Source organism: Parasteatoda tepidariorum, chromosome 3 (genome assembly GCF_043381705.1).
Source record: "Parasteatoda tepidariorum isolate YZ-2023 chromosome 3, CAS_Ptep_4.0, whole genome shotgun sequence".
Taxonomy (NCBI): domain Eukaryota; kingdom Metazoa; phylum Arthropoda; class Arachnida; order Araneae; family Theridiidae; genus Parasteatoda; species Parasteatoda tepidariorum.
The window spans coordinates 60,030,179-60,051,088 of NC_092206.1; the positions used below are offsets into that span (position 1 = coordinate 60,030,179).

General features: G+C 28.3%; 1 protein-coding gene across 3 annotated transcripts in view; it reads left to right on the forward strand.

The window, feature by feature from the left end:
• Window positions 1-20,910, forward strand: part of LOC107445120 (potassium/sodium hyperpolarization-activated cyclic nucleotide-gated channel 2-like) — a 627,568-nt gene that overhangs the window by 114,786 nt on the left and 491,872 nt on the right. For all 3 annotated transcript variants that reach the window (XM_071178704.1, XM_071178703.1, XM_071178705.1), the window contains exon 2: window positions 14,935-15,195. In XM_071178704.1, the coding sequence (XP_071034805.1) occupies window positions 15,107-15,195 (89 nt within the window). In that variant the 5' untranslated portion in view covers window positions 14,935-15,106. The remainder of the gene's footprint in view (window positions 1-14,934; window positions 15,196-20,910) is intronic.

A 20,910-nucleotide genomic window follows, 5' to 3' on the forward strand; every position in this document is an offset into this window, starting at 1 on the left:
TATATATATATATATATATATAATAACTAAATCATCCTGTTTTACCAATATTGGTAATATTCGAATGAATTAATAGTAAAAGTTTAATTAAATAGCTTAATCTATTTCTAGGTAGAAAAGTTTCTTAACAAGTATTTTGTAAAATTTCAAATTATCGTCTAGTAACTTAGCTTATAAAATATAAATACAAAGATAAAAATTTGTAAATAATTAAAATAGCTTAAAAATTTCGAAATTTTGAAGCTACATTAGAGCAATCTTCAGTGCGGAATTAAATACTGCTGTAAAAAAACATTTAACAATCATGTTCTTCCTTTTTCAGTTGAAATAAAAAAATTATGAAGGAAACATATAAGATTAGTAAAAGTTTTCAGTTTTTACTTGAAAGTTAAATGTTTTTTTAAAAAAATGACACTTAACACTAGAAATATTCTTCATTTTCCATTGAAAGTCAAATATCGTTTATTAAAAAAAGCATTTAACATTAATGTTATTAATTTTCCCTTGGAAGTTAAATTTATTAGAAAAACCTTTAGCATTTGTAACATTTTTATCACTATTTTGTCAGCATTTCATTTTGGCGCTGATGATGATATTATAATGTAGCAATGAAATTTCTGTGTTATTTTAACCACTGTGACATAACGTTGTTTTTAATCTCTTATTATCATCTATACAAAGGTTTTATTCATCTTAATATAGAGCTACATAATTTAAAATGCGAAAAAAGCCACATCGGTAAATTTAAATGAAAAAAAGTAATTCAAAATTATTTATTTTTAATCTATTCATTCTGAGAACATCTTGTCCCGCATGAATGTAATTTTAATACAACAATGTATTATTATTTGAAATTTTTCCATATGTATGAGTTCTTTGAATTCATACAGAATTTAAAGGAAACAAAGCATACATATATCGATATTCAATGTATAATATACCACATTCAGACAAGTAGAAAATGAGTTTCCGGATCTAATCATTTGATGGAATAATTTATGGTAAAAAAATAACCATTACATTTATGTAAATATTTGATCTAATTTATAGATAAGGGTGATAATAAGATTTGTGTGTGTGTAAGAGTGTAGTGGTTTTGATTTTCCAATCAGCATTGTGGTGGTACCGCTTATTATAAATTGAAATGTTCTTAGCGTAATTGAAAGAGATTCTTTGACTTGGAACAAAAGGAGCCAAAAGCAAATATTCTTTGGAAATGAATACTTGAAAAAAACTTAATGTGTATTTGTATTGAGTCAGTTAATTTTTACACTTCTGCGCGAAATTAATCTTGTTTTTCATTCGGAAAGGTAAAAAAAAAACCATGAAAAAACCTATTGAAGCTATTTAATATTTTATTAATCTATAAAATTTTAATCTATATTACTTTTTTATGTTAAGGTATTTTAAGAAAATGATAAAGAATCGAAATAATTAGTAAAATTATTGTTGTTGAAAAAAAATTATTTTCTTAAAACATATCTGTTGTAGCGTACAAGTTTAAAATTTTTTTTGAAATTAAAAAAAAATCAATTGGCCCCTGCATGTAATGGAGAGCTTAAAAGGAATGAATATATACTTGAAAACACAACTGAGCAAATTAAAAATAATATTTCAATCGACAATTTTCGATTAGCAACTCTTTCAATAATAATTTTATTAATTATATTTTTAAATTACATTTTTAGTTATATTTTTTAAAATTTTTTCATTTTATATCTAGTTTTTTGCGGAGATAGAAGGGAAAAAACGTATATGCTTGTCTGTAGAGAAGCGATTAAAGTTTTCAAGCAAAACTTAGCACTAACCTCAAAGGCTAGAGTGCTTAACGAGACACAGTTTCTATGAGCAAACATGATCTCAGAATTGTTTTGTACTGTCTGGCTATCGCGAGAACTTTTCCAGACACTAGAATCACGTTCTGATGGAAAGTGTTGTTTCAAAGACAAGTCCAATTTCGTCTAGTGTTGTAGGTAAAAATTTTGCATTGGTTAAGGTTGGTGGGGTAACGTCATTTCTTTAACTCTTTGTCATAAGAAATGATATTATTTAATAACAGCAGACGAACTCAGGTTTATACTCGGGAGAAGTTCTCGTGATAGCTAGACAGTAGTTCAAAAAACTTGTTGGTTTTGTTTTTTTAAAAAAACTGATTGCTACTATCTTTGCATTGTTGTCAGTTTAGTGAAAATCAGATGGAGTAAAAAGTGTTATTACAATTTATGCATGCTCTGTTCACATCTTCTCGTGAAAGTAATGTGTATCTGACTTTTTGGAACAATTGTTAAGGGGGTGAAACATAGCTAGTTTCGAAAAATTATACACTTATTTAATATTGAACTTTTCAAAATTATATTTAATTATATACAATTAAAGAGAACAACAAATATCTAACTTTGCATTATTTTTTTATTGAAATTTTTACATTTTGATATTTTAATTATTCTCCATTAAATTGTTTGATAAATTTACTAACTTATTTTTACATATTTTTGAACATAATTGCAGCATCTTTGCAAAAATAATGTTTTGTTCTTTAAAACTCTGATGAAAAAGTGTATGCTAGACAAAAAAAATATAATCAAAGGAATTTGTTGAACTTGAAACGAACATTAAAAACGTTTATTTTTACTCTAGCTTTTAAAACTTACACTGATAATTTTATGTTGTATTTTGCTTTTTAACTAAATTCTAAACAACAAAAACAAAGTTAACTCGGGTTAAAATATTTTCCTCCGTAAACAAGTAAAGTCATAAATTAAAAGTAAGAAAAACTTAAAAACTTTAAAAACATATTTCGTAAGAAAGAATGTGGACAATTTCAAAAATTTTTTTTTCAATCTGGATATTTTGAAAAATGAAGCAGTAAATGTGATTAACCTCACGGGAAAAGGTAAGCAAAAGCTAAAAGTGCTTAACTTCACAGAAAGCATGTTTATTAATCTTAGCTTTTAGACTTCCGACTATTTTTTATGTTAATTAATTTTTCCCGTTTTATGATACATTTTTCAAAAATATTCCTTTTTTTCGTCTTGAAATATCTGTAATTTAAAGCAAATAGCTTCTCATCAAGCTTTAAAAATTTTTGATAGGAAGTCGTTCCAGAATAAATCTAAATTTATCGCTAGTCTTTTAATATATTTAAGATTTTTTTTGCAGATAATAAATCAGAAGCATATGAAATCTCATCATTATTTAAAAGGTATATTTAATGCAATATTTCATTTCTGAATTTCATCGCGAAGTTTCGCAATTTATAGCATAAGAACAATTAAAAATATAATTACTTTTTCTTAGTAAGTGAAAAATGTTTACAGTTGATTAAGATTTTCATGAATAAATGTGTGTCTCCCAAAGCTGGCAGAGTAATTTTTCTTCGCATGGATTAGAGTATGTTTTTAAGGTTTAAGATTAATGTACAATGATGTGAACTTAAAATTAATTACGAAACTATTTTCAAAAAGATTATTTAATTTCATTGTTCTAGGTAAACATTGCTGTGTAATCAATTAAATTAAATTTGTGTTGTTAAATTTCGACAAAAATCAATTGATATACTAATTGAAAGAGAACAACGTGATTGAAATAACATTTTTAAAACACAAGGACAAATATTTTGTTGCAACTGAGAAGTTTTTTTAAAAACATATTTTATTAAAAGTTCTTTTTTTAAACAGTGTGTTTATTTTTCGAACTCTAAAAAGAAATATTGCGCCATTTAGTTTTTAATTGAAAATGAGACCTTAGATGTATTTTAAATTAATTGATGAAATGAACGTTAGAATAATTCTAATTATTCTATAAACAAAATCACAGAGTATTTATGCAATTCGTTGTAAATTATAGAGATATATAAAAAATTATCTCTATATAGAAACTATATAGATTACATCTATATTATCTCTACTTATATTTTATCTTATATTCGTCGCTGAATAGCCTGCCCATTTTTTTTTTGGTTTGCGACTGTTAATGTTGTAGTCTTATAATTTTGAACCCAATCCAGAAGACAAGGGATCAAGTATTGAGAGAAATGTTTCCTTCGTGGATGACTTTTTTTATGGAACTAACCCACATTTGCGTTGCATGGAGAGGAGGACCGCGAGAACCTTCCACGGTTACCCTGACTGCAAAGAGACTCTAACCCATGATCCGTCTACCTCTGAGGATATTTCCCGTCAGTACTGTGGTCGGTGCAAGTCTGATGCGGATTCGTATCGATCAGCCATCACTGAGATTCGAACCGGGCTCACCTCATTGGAAGGCAAGGTCTCTAGTTGAGTCATTGTGGTTCATATCTCTATATATAGTGATATAGAAAGAATTATTTATCGAATTTATGTCATGTAGTGCAATGTAAAAAACGTTCCTTTCCAGGTAGCAATTTCTTAGCGTAGACGTCTATTTGAAATTTTAATCAATAAACTACGAAAAAAGAATGATAAAAGTATCCAAAACATAGCAAAATTTATCATATTTCTCGCTCTAAGGTTACAGAATGACGAGATTTGGTGCTGTTGCAGTTGTATGGTATAATTGACTAATTGAAGATTGTGATGAAAACTGGATTATGAAAATGATAGTTGAAGATGAAAACTGGATCATAATTCTAATAAAACTTTTATCCAGAAGTATTTGTGGAGGGCGAGATACAACATTAAAAGTATATTTTATCAATAAGACTTTGTAAGCGAAATAATAAATTTTGTATGATAAGATTAATAAGGGCAAGCCACGGGCGATAATATCCCAATGACCAGCTTAATCAAAAGTCAAATTAAAAAGTGTTTGAATTGTTCCCAACAGACAGTTAGGAGCAGGGGAAGAGCAATTTATCGAAAGATAAAATAACCAAAAAACAATTTGGATGTAACTAATGGCCGAAAAGGATCGAGAAAATCAGTATAACCCGTAACTAAGCCATTTTTGTGAACAGAGAAATAAGGAATAAAAGTTAAAAATAGATTTTGCTGTTCGATTTAGTCGCGACAGTGAATTAATGAGTTTTACATTTGCATCTTATAATATTTTTATAAATAAATTACTCTACAATTTTTACCAAAGTGGTTTGGTAATAAATTTGATAAAATTAACAATAAAATTTGGTTTCATATTATGCGATAAAAATGCGTAATATCATCATGATACCTTAGAGCATGGCATAAAACTAACTCGCCTAAATTTTCGTATTAGTTTTGTATACTAAGCGTGTGTTCAGTTTTGTTTTACTAAGCGTGTGGTAATAAGAACTATAATTCTGAAACCCGAATTACTGGTAAACCGTTACCATATAAACTTAAAAATTGCGAAAAGAATAGTTACATGAGCACTGACTGAGGGAGCAGTTTTATAAAGCAGTTGATAAGCGTTTGATAGCTCACTTTTTTTTAAAAGAAATAAGTAATTTCATGACAAAATGATTGACCAAAATAACAAAATATAACTCAAGGATTGCAAAATCACAAATACGAATAGATAAAATTCAGAAAATGATTAAGATTAGTAAACACCAATATTCAATATTTAACATAATAACTAGTAATATGAAATCAAATAACTATTTCCCTTTAAGTTTAAACCACGTATATAATTTACCAAATAAAGATATTTATTTGTTTTTTAAAAAAAAAATTCTAAGCAATAAAGCGTTCAATTTCGAAATTTCCAGCAAAACTAATAAAAAATATCATTCTGCTTAAATCTTCCAATTAGAAGATTCCGCAGGACATAGCTTTTAGAACCACTCCTTTGGAAATGTTCGAAAAATCCAGGTAAAAGCAATAAGCTCAATCGACTTCCATAGGAAACTCATCATTACAGTTGTTAATCGGCTTACCTTCCTTTTTCAATTTTATTCGAACTTTGTTCTCAATGAGGCCTTTTTGTTCGAAATTCACTTCAAATAAGTCGAGTGGCTAATAGATTGGATGAGAAATGTCTTATATGGATTTATGTTGTCGAACATTTTCCGGTTCTTTATGTATTACAAAAGAAAGCAAAAACATCTTGAATGTATTTCGTATTTTTTTCTAATATACATTTATTTGCACGTAAATAAATAAATATCGTATATTTATAAAAGTTGCATTTATTGTCTGTTATTTGCAGCTATTTAAATAATAAAATATATCTGGTTACATAGTATACTAATAAATATAAATACGATTAAGCTTAGATATTACATGTGCTGGATATATATTAATAAATGTGATTGAACTTAGACAAAATTATGAAAAACACAATATGATTAAATTAAGTAAACAAAACTAATATAAAATATAAATATTATTATTATAATAAACAAGATAATCATAAATAAAATAAATAAGAAATATTATTGGTAAATAAAAAGGTAAGATTTTTCCCTAATTAAATGGGAGATATAACCTGATAATAATTAAGAAATATTATTCATGAACAGAAACAAGTGATTTTTCACTTAAATATGAAATATATTCTGATAACAAATAAGAAGCATTATTTATAAATAAAAACGTAAGATTTTTGACTTAGTTAATAGGAAATATATTCTGATAATAAGTAAGAAATATTATCCATAAAACAAGTAGGAAATATTATTTTATAATCAATAAGAAATATTAACATAATAAGTGGGAATTACTGTTCACATAATAAGCAGAAAATATTTTTCATACAATTATTATTATCGTAAAAAATGGGAAATAATATTTATACAATTGATAGGAAAATGTATTTAGTTGAAATGTATTTCGTTAGAAAATGTTATAAACAAGAAATATTACCCAGGTGAAACATAGAACAAGTTTTATTATAATTGGCTGCTTCCAGTTAGTAAGAAAATATATTCAGCAATTAATTAATTCAATAATCAGTTAATAAGCGGTTTTAATGCCATCTTATTTATAGTTATTTTGCTGAAACGTAAATTAATAAATTGCTCAACCATATATATATATATATATATATATATATACAACCAAATTTTAAATAGGTGTGTACTTTTCTNTCGAGGAACCCAGATAACTATGGCCAGATTTGCAAGTTTCCATTTTAAGTGCCTTTCTTTTGAGAGAGGCAGAAAGATCCTCCTTTATTTGCAAAAAATGCTGTGTTCAATCAACCTCGATGGAACATATTCCGGTTCGCCTTGGACTTTACCTCGGATCCCCTTTTTGTTGCGGAATTTCTTGCGGTCAGTGATCTTCTGGAGCTTATCTGACATATCTCAGATTAAGAGGATAAGCAACAACTGCTTTTATTATTATAATCTAATTTACTCGTACAATAATAAATTAATAACTCAAATGTTATTCTCGAAAAGCAAAGTTTCTTTCATCCCGAATGGGCTGTGTAACTTAGGATACATTCAATGTTAGGATTAGATGCACCCACTGGTACACATTCAAATTTTTAAATACGTTCGGAACTGCCGACCAAGAATATTTATTGTTTTAGTGAAATAATAATTAGATAAATGTTTTTTCAAAACTAAGTCAAATGTTTTTTCAAAACTAAATAAAATGTATATATATATATATATATATATATATAATTAATAAGTAGGAATTTTATTCCTGAGTGTACAGACTATTGCGAAAAATAATTTGTTAAATTCTTTTTATTTGTTACTACTTTCTTGAAAAATATTTTATTGTTATTACACTCTCTCCTTGATTCATTACATTTTGTTCATCTAAAATATCGCGTTATAAAACTTAAATTAATCTGGTTCTACTAGGCATCTGATTAAGGTTGCGTTGCCTTTGAATGAAATTATGGTGCAATATGATTTAAGTTTAAAGAATTTAAGTTGTTTTGTATTATTTTTGTGTATTGTTTTTATTTTAGTTCAGTTAACTTCAGTTTGTTAGTTAAGTCAGTTTAGTTTCTGTGTCTGTAGTTTAATTCTTTTTGTTTTTTATTTTAGTTGTTATTATTTTAATTTATACCGTTTCTTTGAGATTATAATTTTTTTCCAGTTTATTATTGCTTAAAATTGTAACTATTTATTTCAATCAACACACAAAGCAAAACATACTTTTATGTTTAAAATAAGAAAAGCTTAACCTTAAGAAATTGGTAATTTTTCCTCATTTGTATCATTTATAGATTTATCTGTATTCACATCTCTGTTTAAAATCTAACTTTTTACTTACTCTGTTTAAAATCTTACTTACACAAACGGGTAGAAGACACTTTTAAAGGTTTTCCCATCTATTAATTTGTTTTAAGCTTATGGAAAATCCTATCAGTTTCACTGCTTCGTTCCCTTTGGAAATTATTAGAGTTTAGTTAAAATAGTACGATCAGATAATAGAACTTTATAATAATTCACATCAATAATTTGAAATTCAACAACTTTTTTAAGCAGTCAAAGAATATTCATTGTCACGTAATCAAGGTAGGTGAAAGATTTACAACAGTTTGACCACTACAGGAATAATAATTTTTTTTTTATAAGTCGAACTTAATAAACAACTCTAGTCCGAAGAATATTAATGAAAATTTTGCCATATTAGCTTAGGTGAGCTTAAAAGGATTTTCCAACCGCGATAATTGAATTTATTACTATATTGCACGTTTAAGGAGCAAGTAACTGATAATTAACATTAAATAACATAATCTTGCCTATGTCAAGTATAATTGCAAGCTGCATAATACAGATCAAGTAACGTAGATGGAGGCAAAATTTTGTTAAGGCATAAAATGTTCCATAGGGAAGGAAATTTTATTTTTATGACTTTAAATTCAGTTTAATAAAAAAAATATTAAAAAACCTTGAAATAATTGTTGGAGGATATAAATTCAATGCAATAAGGAGATATTCAGGTTACCAATAACAATTGATAAAAGTGTTAATAATAAATTATTGCAATAATTTATTTATTATGTAAACATTTTTCATTTTCAAAAATATAATAAATTTGTCACGTCAATAATTCCTTGATGCATGATAAAAGTTTAATAATATGGATTCATATAAAATTTCACTAACAAATACAACATATACAGTAGAATACAGCAATTTTTTATTGTTTCCATGCATTTTAATGAAAAACAAGTATTTTATTAGCATTGAACTTATTAAAAAGCAGGAATAAAGCAAGAGTAAGCAAGAATAAAATTTATAATAAGTGATACAAAACAGGAATAAAATTTTTTAATAGCTGTTAGAATTTATTTTTTTATGGTTCTAAGTTCAGTTTAATGAATAAAAATCTTTTAGTACTTCAATAAAGCCACCGAAGAATTTTAAAACATTTTCTTCTATTTTATGATCTAAAAACAGTTACAAATGTCACTTGCCTCTCAAGAAAGTTAGATGCACATTATCCACGTGATACAAATAATATAAGTGGATTCTGTCATTTGCACGTGTTTTAGAGGTCTGCTGTATGTAAACAAATATTATTTTTTGTTTCTCTTTTTAAAAAATAAAACTTTTTGTGCACGTAATTTGCTTATAAACACTAAATTAATACTTAAAGTTTTGGCTAAACTTACACGGGGAGAGAAAATTCCGGTAAAATTACCGCACTGTATAGTAATGACATTTGTTTTGAAAAACAAAATTCTAGTTAATGAAACCTAAATATACCGAACGGTTTTTAAGAAATTCACTTAGTTTTTTTTTGTTAATATGGTAACGGTTTAGAGGAAAACCTTTTTTTTTTCAAAATTATAGAGCTTACTACCACACATTTAGTAAAAAATACGAAACTGAAGAGTAATTTTAACCAAATAAATTGTTTCTATGCCGCGCTCTAAAAGTATACATGATAAAATTGCAAATTTTTACCACATTTACCAAATTTTATCACCTTTACAAAACCGCATTTTGTTGCCAATTTTACCAAAATTATTAAAGTGCTTCAGCAAAAATTAACGAGGTTTTGGTGTTCCATAGAGCCAGTAATACAGTAAATTTAGTCTTATTTTCGTAGTTCTCAGAGTAAGAAAAATCATCAAACAAGATTGAATACCTGATGAAATTTCGAAGTGTTTCTAATTTTCACCTTTAAACTCTTCTTTGTTTTTTTCTTCCAGCTATCAAACAGGTTTTTTGTTTTTAATCTCACCTTCTTCACTTCTGATTCGATAGACTCTGAAAAATTTATTTTTTTCAATTTATGATAACAAATTGCGATCTCTAATGTTTATGCATTTAGGAAAATAAGTCTAAAGAGTTAAAAACTAACAAATAAATTAATTTTCTATAAAGAAACAAATAAATTCTATCCTCATAAATAAATACTACTTTAAGGATGGTTGCTTCGGAATACCCTGCATGTTATTACACATGTCATTGAACGTTGAAAGATATCATTAAGCCAATCAGTGTTATGAAATTTATAAATATGTAATATCATACTTAGAAATGCTATACAATTTTTAATACCTTAGCTTTGTGATATAATGCACTATTACATTTAATAATATTTAAAAATATCTAGTTTAAATGCCTCGAAAAGCATCGGTATGCGAAGTAAAAAAATAATAATATCGACCAGAGAGGCAGCAAAAATGACTTTTCACTTCTTTATCCAGCATAAGTACACCTTAGATGTCAAAGATGTAACTTCAAATTTTTAAATGTTTTACTTGTTTTTTTTCGGTTTTGTTTTAAATCACCATTTCCGCCGGTATTTTTCCTTTTGATAATAACAGAAAAAAATCTTTAAGCTATTTTATTTTTTTACCAGCTGATGATTGATGACTTATTTGAAGAAGACATTTTTGCGTTTAAATCTGTCTAAAACCTTACACAGAGTAATGTCAGAGAACATTATATTTTATTCTAAAGTGATTCAAGCACTTTAACTATACGATGTGTTCATTTATACATGAGCAGGTAAAATGTCAAAGCGTTATTGTAAGATTTTGTAGTTTAAAAGTTGTTAAACTATAGTGATACAATATTTAATAGAACGCAAAGTTTTAATTAAAATAATGTTACGATAAAGTGCAGTTTTATTTTATAACCGTCGTTGAACAGCTGACCCAATTTTGTGTTTATGACTAACAATGTTTAACTACGTAGACTTTAAATTTTGAAACCCAAAAGACAAGGGAACTCCCGGAACAAGTATTGGGAGAAATATGCCTTCGTTGAGAACTCTTTGATGGTACTAACTCACATTTGGATTACATGAAAAGGAAAAAAACGAAAAGCTTCCACGATTAGCCTCATAGCAAAGAGGACTCTAACCTATGATCCATCTACCACTGAGGATATTTTGCGTCTACACTGTGGTCGGTGTGAGCCTGGTGTGGAATTCGCATAGACCAGCCATAGCTGGAATTCGAACCCGGTTCACCTCTTTGGAGTTGAATGCAGTGCAGTTTTACTACAGCTAAGCTTATGCTAGCTTAAATTGTTAGGAATAACTTAATGATGGTTAAGTTATTTTACTTGTATATTCAGTGGGGAGACGGCTTGGTGAATCTTGCTCAGGCGAATCTCGCTTAAGGCATGGATATTTCACTGAATGCGTTGTCCTCTGGTATGTGAATGTGGCGCAACTTATGAAAGAGCATCAGTGGCATTGTGGCGTGGGTTATGTTGTTCGCCTCCGTGATTTAGGCTTCCGCACATGAACTCTGATTCGACCAATTAAATTTATCCCACCTCAAGATTTAACCACAAATCGTTTGTGGTTGCCCCCGTTTTATATGGTGGACGCTACAGGATGGGCACAGCTGCAGCTTAAGGCAGGTTCACAGCTGCCAATCGGGAAACGTTAAATGAACTACACTTCCGGCATCCTCGATGCCAGGAATGAGAGTTCAGTACCTGTCATTAATAAAAAATATAGGTATGTAGGGGAGTCGAATATACCGACATTTATTTATTTAAAACATAATAGTGCGGAAAATTGTCACATGTAATAGAAAACTGAAAAACATTACGCTTATCAGTGGGGCGCGAATGCAAAAAAAATAGACAGAAAATTGGTTTTATCAAAAATTTTCACAATACAAACATAAACCAGCACGGGTAAAGAATGGAACGTTGGTAGAGTAATCAAAGTGTCACAGAATAGAAAAGATCATGAAAAATTGTCTAGCGTGTTTATCTAAAGAAAAAAGAATTAAAACAATTTCTTATCAAATTCATTCATTCATATTAATTTTTTCAATAAGTTTGGATTTTTTTAAGTCGAGTTTCTTATCATAAAGTCAAAGATGGAAAATTAAATTACAGGAATTTGCAAAGTAAGAACGAAGTAAAATTGCATATTAGTGAAGATGATTTTGTAACTAAAAATACTTCCACCACGTTTCAATCTATAGTTTAAATATCAAAATAAGTGTAAGAAATATTTCATGATTTCAAATTCCATATCTATTTTCATTAAAATGACTAATAGCATCATAATGTGTCGTCCAGATCAACAGCAAGGGCATATAATTAGGTATCATATCATAGTTTGTCACCTGGAAATCTTTGGATCGAAAAACGTTGCCATTTATGGAAGGGCAAAGAATGATCCACGCAACTATTGCCATAGAAACATACAAAAACTTTAGGTTACACTTTCGTTTCACTCATGGGGAACATATTTCAGAAAGTGATGAATGTTTACTAAAAAATAATTTATTTCTGTAAAGCAATGTGGAAAAAAATATGTACTCAGTTCTTTGACCGAATAGTTGAAAAATTAACGAAACTGAAGTTGGAATTAAACTCTTATGTTTAATGTTAAAGGTGACAGGTTTTTTTTCCTATTAAACTTCATACACTGTTAAAAAAAACAAGCTCGGTCGCTCTTTAATCAGTATTTGGTGCGAAGTTTTTTATTATCCCAAAGTTTAGTTAAATTAAAGATCATACTATTTTAGTTGCAATATAAATTTTGAAGTATGATCAAGAAATACTTATACCGTGCAACTGACTGCATCAAAATTTGGTTACAATACTTTGACGATGATAGTAAACTGAACGATATTTGTATAATATTTTTCGGATACGATTTTATTGATGGATTTTTCAAAATGGTGTTTACGGATGATGCACCGAAAATGCCCTCACTCTATACCGTAATTTGATCCAAATTTTTTTTACAGTAAACTGTTTCTAAATTTGATTTGCCATGATTTCCATTTTCTGCAAGTTTTACAAGAAATATACTTCGAAAACGCATTATGTATAAAAACCTATATTGAAGGACTTAAAAGAATTAACTTTTAATTAATATATTTTCTATACTGTATTATCTATTCAGTTTCCATAGAATATTTGTTTCAGAAGTATAATGAAAATTACATTTTGAAAGTATATTGCACACATAAAATTTAAGAAAATCAGTAACAGATATTAAAATCAATATCAGACTTTGAATGAAATTTTTATTTGAAGAAATAGCTAATATATGATGTTTTATAAAGAAATATAGCTAAGCTAATATTTCTTTATAAAACATCAAAACATAAATGGTATAACGCAATTGTCTATCGTTATCGGTGCACTTTTATTAGCCGCAAAAAACACATGGTAGGATCCAGTTTTCCCACAGTAATTTTCTTATTGGTTTGGTTGCATCAGCATAAAAATTGATATAAGTCATAAAGTAAAATTCCTACAATTATTTTTGTCTTCCTAATTTAAAGCTTAAAATTACCTGTACTGTTATTATTACGTTTATTATTTGTTTTCAAAATTAAGAGTTTAAGAGGATTGTTTTTTCTGTTATTATTATTATTAGAATAATGTGATTACACGTTACATTTCAAGTTAAAGTTAGTTACATCGGTGTCTGATCTTATTAACTGTTTTACAATTATTTTTTGGTGCAAACTACATTAATATACAAAAAGATTCGTTAAATGATTTAGAACTTAACTTTCAGCTTCATGCACAAAGTGATGAATGCAGAACTTGAATTTAAAATTCATCCATCTGTTTGATCAGCAAAAATATTAAATTAATGCTGTGAACCCACCAAATTTATTATAATAGTGCACTTTAAATTTTATTTTAAAAAATGATTACTTAGAAAAATGATTTATGTTCACTTTTAGATCTTAATAGTATCATAAGGGAAATATTTGGATGTGGAAAGGGGAGGCACAAGTGTTCGTATTATGTGGGGTGAGTTGTTATCAACAATGTCAACCTTGATCTATGAAAAGGTACCCTACATTGGTGACCTGCTGACGTGATATGATCACGACTACTTCGATAAATGGTCCACATTGATCAGTTTAGTTAACTTGCTATTTGTGACTGCGTCATCGTCCTCCTCGCGTTGTTGCTTCTCAGTCTCATCTACACCGAAAGGGTTCCTGCACACCTTCGACTGTTAATAGCAACACAGGAGTGACCACATACACAACTATGAACGTAATATAGCTCTCATGGTTAAAGCTCAAAATCCGGTCACCTTAATCCAGCTCTCCTGGTCTTTCACAACTACAGCAAGTAGTGGTACCCGTTTATCGAATTTATATCCGAAAGAGATCATGCACACCCTCGACTGTTAATAGCAACACAGGAGTGACCACACACACAACCATGAACTTAATATAGCTCTCATGGTTAAAGCTAAAAATCCGGTCACCTTAATCCAGCTCTCCCGGTCTTTCACAAATACAGTAAGTAGTGGTATCCGTTTATCGAATTCTCTATCTGATAAAATTCTGGATGGGGAGTATTGTGGTGTAACTACCACTGCGATTATTAAACATCAATTCACTAATACATACTCATAATTAAATACTTGTTAATTTGAATCAATTTTGAGGTAACTTTTGATAGATGAAAGTTGGCACTGTCTAATGGTCTTTCCCCATAAGAACATATATTTTTATTTGAATAATTTCAACTGTTTTATCCAAAAAACAGCAATTATTGCGACGCAATCATTGAACAGCGCCAGGGAACAGGGGGCTTAGCCTCCTAGTATTTATTTATTATTTATTTGAATTACAATTTTTTTCTTCTATTTTCAGATAAATTGTGCCTTTCTATTATATCTACAATGTTGGGAGTCGTTTAGAAGAAGCTGCCGATCCATTGTTTATGAAAGTGGAAGTTTAATAAATTTAAAAACAAACAGTCATTATAGCAAATGTTACTCTTTTTAAAAAGAAGTAGTTAAAGTGATTAATGTAGACGAATGTTATGGCTACAAATCTCAAAGGTGTGAAGAGAAAAACACACTCTATAATACCACTGGAGCCAATAGGCCATTATAGAAATTTATGTGAGAGGTAAGTGGAGTTATATTCTACATAAGTATGCTTAAATTGCGTGCTGCAGTCAGTTGATTTATGTAAATAAAATGTACTGTGATAGTCCGTTTGCAGTTTTATTTCTCGTGCGAATAGCTAATGAAACAACAGGAAGATCCCATTAAAAAAGGCATACAGGTCTGAAGAAATGAAAAGATGTAAGTAAATTTGCCTTAAAAACATGGAAAAAAATTAATGTTTTGATGAAACAAAGAAATAAATGAGAATTTTTTTGTGATGAGCTTTTTTGCAAGAGTTGTTTTTTTAAGCTATGGAAGATGATTAGATTCCAGAAGATTTCCAAAAATTTGCAAAAAGAACGCAAATTACTGAGGATAAATCATCATTTTCATCTTTTTTCAATGGAAATGTAAAAGTTGATGTGTGAAAATTATTATAATGATTCGAGAGAGTTGAATAAGTATTATTTCAACATGTGTTAAGAGTTGTGTTTCTTGCTTAAAAATGTCCCCCCGATATTCCAAAATATATTGCTTTCACTTCGTAAATTAAATGATAAATTTAATATCTTAGTTTCTCTTAACATTAAATTAATATTAATTGTTAATCCATCAATTGTTAACCCATTAACCCATTAATTGTAATAGTTATTATAATATGAAATATCCTGTTAATTGTAAAACTCAACATATAAGGTGCTGGTTATATGCATTTTTTGAATACTTGTCAGAAATGAAATTAAAAAAATACTCAAATAATTTATTAAGTTCGAAAAAGACTTTGTATTGAAATCTAACTCAAAGCGACTGCTAAAGGTTGGACTGAAAATACCAAAACCTATTTAATTGATGTAGAAAACAGAGAGGAGTTGAAAGATGAACTGGTTTTAATTTTTTTCATCTCGCTTTCCTCCATAGTGAATATGTGAATGAACGTGAACGATGAATTTCTGGGGTCAGCTTGATTTTTCCTCGCATACTTTTTCCGACATGGAATGGAAAAATGTGGTAAGTGCACTAAATACGGAACACCATGCATATTGTTTTAACTAGTCTGGTTAAGAATCTTTTGTAATGCACAATAGTGCAAATTAGATTGAATTGAACATAATTCTAATAAGTAAATTGTTATTTATAATCCTCTGAAATAAGTTTTAAAATTGAATTTTCAGTGCTCCGAAATATGAAATGCGATTTCAGACAATGCCGAAATGTATAGATTCTGCGCAAGTAAAAGATAGTTTTTGAAGGCAAAAAAACTTTCTCCGTTTATATTTTAAGATTTTTTTCATAATTGCTACATTATAATTATTCATACCGTATACGGTATGAATAATATTATAATTTTTTATAATTTTTATAAGTTTATTATAATATTATAATATATTATAATTGTTTAATGAATGGTTATGATGCGAATAGTATTCATACACTGAGAAAAAAAGTATGGGCAAAACTACCAGAATATGGTAAAATTTACCATATTTCTGGGTTTATGGGAACAGTAAAAATTTTACAGATAAGAGTTGGTAATGATTTTTTTTTTATTTTTGTAAAATTAACAATAAAATATAGACTTAGAATGTACGGTAAAATTGGGTAATTTTATCATTACACCTTAATGCATGGCATAAAAAATCATTTATTCGGTAAAATATATTTTTAAGTTTTGTATTTTTTTTTATTGAAGTGTAAGAATAAGAACTGCAATTTTGAAAAGTAGAATTTCCGTTAAACCGTTACCAAGTAAAAAAAAAATGAATAGTTTAAATACCGCCTATTTTGGTACTTATAAACCAGAATTATGTTTTTCTTTTTTTAAATTAGAAACGTCATTACCATACAGTACGATATTTTACCAGATTTATTTTCTCCGTGCTTCGTTCTCAAGGTATTTAAAAATATACGATTAATTTGTTTGGAAAAGTAACTTTGATTAACTTAATAGGCAAAAGCTGTCAGCTTTGCAACTTTCAGCCATTTAGAATAGCTGTGAGCAATAAGATGTAAACAGGCTGAGGTGGCCGCAGAAATCAGAATTCAATTAAATCATTCTTATAAAAATGATTGATATTATGATTAATTTATATTCTAATAAATATAAGGAATATTTATTAGAATGTAAATTAATTACCCTGTGTGCCGGTACTTCTTCCTGCAATTTTATCCGGATTTTTTTACAGTGTATATAAAATTGCAAACGCATATCATAAAAATATATTCTAAAAATAGCTAGAGAAAAAGGCATTTTTTTTCCTGATTCACAAAGAAATGTAACTCTGACTATGCTCTTGTCAGTTGCAGTTTTTCATTGACTTAACTGTAAGTTATTCACGTTAGCTTATATATTTCGATAGTCTTTAAAGACGCATGGAGGTCTTTAAATCTTTTTCATTCTTCTTTGAAAGAAAGCCATTCATTATCCTTCAATCTTGATAAGAGGTAGAAATTTATCTGCACATTTTAAAATTTTTAAATAGGAGTATTTAATACTCACATATTTATAGAGTGTCAATTTTTTTCGATGAATCTTTCTTTCTTTTTTCTTTAGTTAAAGTTAATACTTGTTGAAGTTATACTTCTTATGCGACTTCCAACAAGGTTGCGTTAAACGTTTAACGCTACATTTTCATTGGCCAGGAAATCAAGAGGTAGGATCCAGTTTTCCCTCCTTCATTTCCATATTGTTTTGGTTCTCACTAGCATAAAAATAATAAAAGTCATAAAAGTATTGTTTTTCTATAAATATTTTTTTAGTTTGTTTTGATACACATATAATTTAATAGGGTAGTATTTTTTATTTTCAAATTTAGTGGATAACAATTGTAAAAAATGAGTGAAAACAATCCCACGGACAATGCGACGGATTTAAGGTTATGTCAAGGTACGTCTCTTGTGAATATCAATTGATTGTTAGGTTTTCTCTTCTGAAATTACATTATGACGCATTCACATACATTATTAATACAAATACATTTACCAGGGTGAGACGATGAGGCAACCACAAGCACTTCCACTGGTTCAATAGGTCCACGAGGGAAAAATGCACAATATTACCGTGATTACAGAGCACGGAAGCGAGAGGAGTAGGAAAAAGAGTCGTTGAATAGAACTAGTGATCCTTCTACGACTGCTGATGCTTCTTGCGAAGTTTAACTTCTTCCGCGCGGAGGGACTCCACGCACTATTTTTTTTATTTAGTTTTTTTACATTGTTTTGTTAAATAATGCTTCAAATATAGATATATTTCTTTATATCTTGACTTTAAGATCTTCTTTTTATTATTTCTTAATTGGAAGGATTTTTATTTATTTTCAGTAACGATAAAAGTTTGATATGGAGAATTCAAAAATTTCATTTTGAGGGTATTTATGAAACATATTTTTATGTCATTTTTTAATAATTCTTTTAAGTAACGTGTTCTTTCTTAAATAGTTCTTGAGAAATTATAAAAAGTCTGAAATTATTAAATAAATGCAAACTAAATATGAATTAAATAAAATATGTTCAGTAATTCTAAAGGTTAAATATTAAAATGCTTTAGTAAAAGAGCATGCCGCATTTAATTTTAAATTAGCTTGTTTGATTTCTGAAATACGTCCTACAAACGTACGTTTAATATATTTAACCTTACATTTCCGTAAATTTAATACCCTACGATACGCTTTTGTGTATAAATACAAGCGGTACTTTTAAAAAAAAAAAAAATTGAATATTATTTAAAATTTATTCATGGTTTTGTACTTATCTTGAAAAATTGAACTTTTTCTTTCGTCCCCTCTTTGTTAATAGATGCAAAATTATCGAATTTTCTTTTTCAAAATTGTATGATTTAAATTTTAGTGACCTAATGAGATTACCCAAAGTCATTAAATAATCTAAAGTTAAACAAGATAAAATTATATTTATAGCTGTATCAGTAAATATATAAATATGAAATTCACAACTCAAGATTTAATATTAGATTAGACTCAAGATTTCGTTCAGTCTGAAATACTTATCACATTTCTATATATGAATATTATTAATAATTATATTAAGCACTAAAAATTTTTAGACGTGATTTTTTAAAAAAATTTTTTTCTTGTTTTTTCTGCTTTTAACCTTATATTTTCATTATCTGTTTCATGAAAATTTCATCATAAAAGTATGTAAAAAAAGCGAAATTTTGCATTCAAATATTAATTATGTTATTGTAGATAAATTCAAATAATAAGAAGATAAGAGACGGGGAAATTGGTGAAAAATAGACGTTGAGAAAAAGAAGGTGTTTAATCTGAGGACATGCTAGATTCTTAAAATCTTCAAAATTTCTGAAATTATTCTGAAAATATTTTTAAAATTTTCTGAAAATATTCACAAACTGTTTCGCAGTCTAGTAATTTTTTTTTAAATGAAGCACTAATTTTTATTTTGACCTTTCCTATTTAATAAATTTCTTTTGTTTTGAGATATCTTTAGATTTTCTGAATGTTCTTTAGACTTAGATTTTCTTATAGTTCGTAGGTTTTAATTTTTTATTTTATTTTATAACTGTCGTTGAACAGCCGACCTGATTTGGAGTTTACGGCTACCAACGTTCAACTTCGTTGCCTTGTAAATTTGAACCCGATCCTGAAGACAAGAGACCTCGTGGATCAAGTATTGGGAGCAATTTTCTTCATGGAGGACTTTTTGATAGAACGAACAATCATTTGCGTTACATGGAAAGAAAAACAAACATGGAAACCTCCCACGGTCAGCCTGACGCCGAGGATATTCGAACCCATGATCCGTCTACAATTGAGGATATTTTACGTTAGTAGTGTGGTCGGTGCGAGAAGGATGTACAACTCGTATAGACCAGCCCCATTGAAGGGATTATAATATAAAATTCAAAAATTTAACTTTTCCACCAGAATAAAATTTTTTTTCTTTTGAAAATACTTCCTTTAAAGTTTGCAACGGTTTATTCGATTTAACTATTTGAAAAATGTGCCAGACATTTTACATTTATTTCAATTCCAACCTATAACAATGGCAAAATATATTTCGATGGGAATATAAATTGTGGAAAACAAAACTTTCTCGCTATGTTAAATATCGTGAATGTCTCCACAGCCGCTGTTTTGGGTTTTCAACTTAACGTTACATTTTATTTTGAGAGCAGAAACTAAAATATATAAAAATTTGAAATTGGTAAGGTATATGAAAAAATGTACAAAGAGTACAATGAAATAATAAATTTAAACGTTCGATAATTAGAAGGAGAATTATTAACTGTAAAACTTTATAAGAAACAACACCATACGGACGCTACGAGCCACAGTCATGCAACACAACTGCAGAATTGAAATTCGGTAGGTATTTGGGTATGGGAAATATGAATATTTATATTCGGTATGTGAAATTCGGTATGTAATTGGGCTAACGTAGAGTTTTTTCATAATTCCAATTATTCAAAAATTATTAAAATTTCAGGTGCTTTTTTGCGAGTTTTTTCTTACTTTTTTTGCTTTGGGTAACATTTTGCTTTTTTGGGGGTTTTTTGCTTTGCACAAAAACTATCGCACTAAAATTTCTAAAATACGAAGGTGCGTAGAAAAAAGTACAGAGATTAGGCTGGAATAAAAATTTATGTCGATTCAACCCTTAGAACGTTCGATAATTATTAACTGTCAACTATGTAGGTAAACAACACCATTATTGGCTGATCTGCGTGAAGCTGAAATGCAACTACAAAGTTATAATTTGT